The sequence below is a fragment of the Cebus imitator genome, unplaced genomic scaffold (genome assembly GCF_001604975.1).
Source record: "Cebus imitator isolate Cc_AM_T3 unplaced genomic scaffold, Cebus_imitator-1.0 Scaffold370, whole genome shotgun sequence".
Lineage (NCBI taxonomy): Eukaryota > Metazoa > Chordata > Mammalia > Primates > Cebidae > Cebus > Cebus imitator.
Genome location: NW_016107685.1, coordinates 515,993 through 520,423, shown reverse-complemented (window position 1 = coordinate 520,423; position 4,431 = coordinate 515,993). Strand labels below are relative to the sequence as shown.

Genomic DNA, 4,431 nt, shown 5'->3' with positions numbered 1-4,431 from the left:
CTGCATTTTCACTGGGAGCTACAATCCCAAGCTGCTAGTGATCAGTCATCTTGGATCTCTCTCCAAATTGCTTTTATTTCGGAGCTGTTTCTAAGGTTACTCTGATATTTGGTTTGCCTAAAATTTAGTGACTGTATACTTTTAACTCAGAAAAAGTTTCTTAATGTCTTTGATCATTGATTTTGTTCCAAATGTTCTTTCACCTTCCTTAGAAACACCTTTAATTCTCACACTGGACTTCCATTCTCTGATCTTCATATCTGCCTTTTCTCAGTTTCCATCTCATTATCCTTTTCCTATACATTTAAGATCAGATCAAGTTTACCCATTAACTATCAATTATTTTATATTCTGCAATGTTAATTTTACTTATTGACTTTTATTTTGTTATAGCATTTCAAAGTTCCCTGAAGCCCTTCTTTGTTGTACCTATTTCTCTTTTTACTTTAGAGACTCTCCCCTACTTGTATATTTCTACTCTAGCTTTATTGAATTCAGGTTCTCTGTTATGCCACTGAGGATACCAACATTTTGGAAATTTCCTCTGGAGCCTGCAGTAGCTAATTTTCAGGGCAATAAATTTCGAAGTCTTTAGGATGATATTCTTTTCTTTGGTATTGCAATTCCCTCTTATTTTCCTAAGCAAGTCCCCCCCCCTTTTTTTTTTTCTCTTGGGAAGTACTACCTAAGCATATTTGTGTATCAATAATTAGGACTCTGTATTCCTATTAAATCTATTCCATTTTTATAATGGCCAAACTCTCTTCTTACAAAATTAGCTTCAGGGTACCTTGTTGCATAGAATTCTGAGTTCAGTGCTATCCTAGCAGATAGTTCTCTATTACCACTCTATTCTACTGAGATTAAATAAAATTATACTGCTTGGATCTCCAATTCTGAACCAATGGAGTATCTTACATTGCTAGCACTTCTGTCCAAACCCTTCACACCTTAGATAAACTAAATTCTGTACTTCTTATTTGAATTCTGAACCTGTGAACAAGCATGGAAAACCATGAAAGGGAAAGGATAAGAGTGCATTGTGGTTACCTCAAAGTTCAGCACCCCTGCAACAGAAGGATGGTCGCTGGGTTTTCTGGCTGACAGAGATAATAACTCACAGCTACACTATCTCAGATACAAAGTCATACAATGCTTTCCTATCTTTCATTAGGTGGATTTTGTCCATAAATAATTGAATTCTACTGGTCAAAACTGAGTTTTAAGTTTTGTGTGTTTTCATCTTTTCTGTGACTTCCTAGGGATTTTTTTAGGGTAGTTAAGGGATGTTGTTTAACAGATGGCCAGTTTCAATTCAAAACAAAATTTAAGTAAATGTTTTGAAGTCAGTGAAAACACAAAGTTGAACACACAATATATTTTCATGCACATTAAAATGCACAGAAAAAAAGACTAGAATGAAACAGGATGAAGTTTTCTCCTTAAATGTTTAATATATTTTATGATTGCATATTATATTTATAGTAGGTAAAGAAAAATACACTGTAATTTTAAATATATAGGGATTTTTCTAAGGATCTTTTTTTGAAGGAAATAATTCTTAGTGGGAAATATGGGAAATGATAAATCTTGCTTGATATTACCTGTGTTATTTATAGGATTTCCTTACCAGCAGCATTTATAGAGTTGAAAGGTTGGGTAAACTTTGATTAAGGCTGTTAACTAAATGAACAACATTTATAAGTTTTCTCTTCTATGATTAGTAAGAAGATGTGAATTATGATCAAATCCCTTATAATATTCATGGCATTTATAAGGTTTCTCTCCTGTGTGGACTCTTTGATGAATTCGAAGAGCTGAACTATGACTAAAACCTTTACCACACTTAGCACATTGATAAGGCTTCTCTCCTGTATGGACCCTCTGATGAATATGAAGATTAGAACTGTGACTAAAACCCTTTCCACAGTCATCACATTTATAGGGCTTTTCTCCTGTATGGACTCTCTGATGAATGAGAAGATGTGAACGTTGACTGAATCCCTTGCCACACTCTTCACATTTATAGGGTTTCTCTCCAGTGTGTACTCTTTGATGAGTGTGAAGCTTTGAACTCTTACTGAAGCCCTTCCCACATTCAGGACAAGTATAGGGTTTCTCCCCTGTATGGACTCTCTGATGAATGCGAAGATCTGAGCTGTGACTAAAGTCCTTTCCACAGTCATCACATTTATAAGGTTTCTCTCCTGTATGCACTCTCTGATGAATTTGAAGATTTGAGCGTTGGGTAAAGCTCTTACCACAGTCTTCACATTTATAAGACTTCTCTCCTGTGTGTACTAACTGATGAATTCGAAGATTAGAGCTCTGGCTGAAGCCCTTACCACACTCATTACACTTATATGGTTTTTCTCCTGTGTGGACTCTCTGATGAACATGAAGTACTGAACTCCGACTAAAACTCTTGCCACACTGACTGCACTTAAAAGGCTTCTCTCCTACATGAAGTCTCTGGTGAATGTGAATTAATGAATTTCTACTGAGGTCTTTATCACACTCAATTTTATAGAGTTTCTCTTCTGTGTGGACTCTTTGATGATTGTGAAGACTAGAGATCCGGCTGAAGCTCTTACCACACACATTACAGCTATAAGGTGCCTCCCCTATGTCAACTCTCTGATAAAAGTGAACTCCTGAGCTCAGATGAAAGTTACTGTTGACTTCATCACATCCATACAGCTTCTTACCTATGTAGATTCTTGGATGTCTATACAAGTCTGATCTCTGAGAGAAGCATGCTTTACTGATGGAACATTGATAGAGGTTTTCTCCAGGTTGATTTCTTTTGTGAAAAACACACTGTGAATTCCAATAATAAATTTCTTTACATTTATTACATCCACAGTATTTCTCTTCCATCGAATCTTTCAGCAGGTCTTTTTGACATATCACCCCAATGTACTGTGGAAGGGCTTCCTCCATTGGGATATAAGAATGCTGAACTCTGAGCTTCTGTTCTTTTTCCATGGAGAGGTTTTTCCTGGATATACCAGGACGGCATCTGCCCACTTGAAAACCATGTGAACCATTCATGTAGATTTCTCTACCACAGTCTTGAATGGTTTTTGTTTCTAAGGACTGCCAAGGTGTAAAGCTTTTATATTTTAAGTTCCTGTGACTTTTGCTTTCAAAAGTTAGTTCATAGTTCCCATACCCTGGTACTTGTGTAGAGAATATTAACCATTTCTGACACTGGGAAAAACTTTGCTGTTTTAGGTCTTTGGAATCTTCCCCTTGAATAGTTTCCCCATAGTTCTGAATCTCATATATCTGAGTGCCAGCATTCCACCAGCCTTGCCAGCAGGAAAAATTTTCGTATTCTAAATATCTGTATTTTTCTTCTTGGGATTTGTAGCCCTCATTCCAGTTTCCTAGAAGAAGAAGATAACCCCATGGTGAGATAAAAGTTGTGTTGAAAAATGTTCAACTCTCTAAATCAATGACCTCTAAGTAATAGGATGTTTGGGTGGGGGTAGAAAAGAAGGGTTATGACTTTGGCTGATCCATCTGGGTTTGAAATTCATTTGTTTTGTCCATTCATTATGTATTCATTCATTCACTTATTTATTCATTCCACAAGTGTATCTTGAGCAGGCACTGTTAGAAATATTTAACTGCTATTTACCCAGGCACTGTTAGAAATGAGAATAATGCCAACTGCTTCATGGAAATAGTCTTAAAGGCTAAGATTTAATTAGATTACTTTATTTTGGATATAATTATAAGAAACAAAATATATTGTTCCTGTTTTTCTGTTCTAGAATAGTGTGGCAGATTGAGAAAAAATGACTATATTAACTTGCTACTTTGCCTACACCATTGGTGTTCTCCTTCCACACTCTATGTTTGGCTACACAATTTGCTTTGGTAAGTGAGAAAATGACAAAGTAACACAAGCAGAGACTTGAAACGTTCTTGCCCTCTCTCTTCATGTTTTTGAAAATCCTGTGACCACCACCATGTAAGTGTCTTTGGGTTGGCTTGTTTCAAGAGAGATATATGGCCAACACATTCTCACTACCTCCACTGATACTAAGCCAACTGTGCCACATGTGAGTCAGGCCAGCCAGCTTAATCTTAGACCATTCAGCCACAACCAAATATCTCCATGATAAAAGATCCATCCAGCCAATAAGAATCATAAAAAATAATAAAGTTTGTTTTTAAGCTACTAAGTCTGGCATAGTATGTTATACAACGAAAGCTAACTTATAAAAATAGCATGGCCGGGCGCGGTGGCTCAAGCCTGTAATCCCAGCACTTTGGGAGGCCGAGGCGGGTGGATCACAAGGTCAACAGATCGAGACCATCCTGGTCAACATGGTGAAACCCCGTCTCTACTAAAAATACAAAAAATTAGCTGGGCATGGTGGCGCATGCCTGTAATCCCAGCTACTCAGGAGGCTGAGG

At 37.0% G+C, this 4,431-nt stretch overlaps 1 protein-coding gene across 10 annotated transcripts in view; it reads right to left on the bottom strand.

Moving 5' to 3' along the window:
* Positions 1-1,156: 1,156 nt before the first annotated feature.
* The window catches only part of ZNF214 (zinc finger protein 214), a 19,774-nt gene continuing 16,499 nt past the window's right edge, over positions 1,157-4,431 (bottom strand). For all 10 annotated transcript variants that reach the window (XM_037730942.1, XM_037730944.1, XM_037730943.1 and 7 more), the window contains one exon: positions 1,157-3,392. In XM_037730942.1, coding sequence (XP_037586870.1) covers positions 1,699-3,392 — 1,694 coding nt within the window. In that variant the 3' untranslated portion in view covers positions 1,157-1,698. The remainder of the gene's footprint in view (positions 3,393-4,431) is intronic.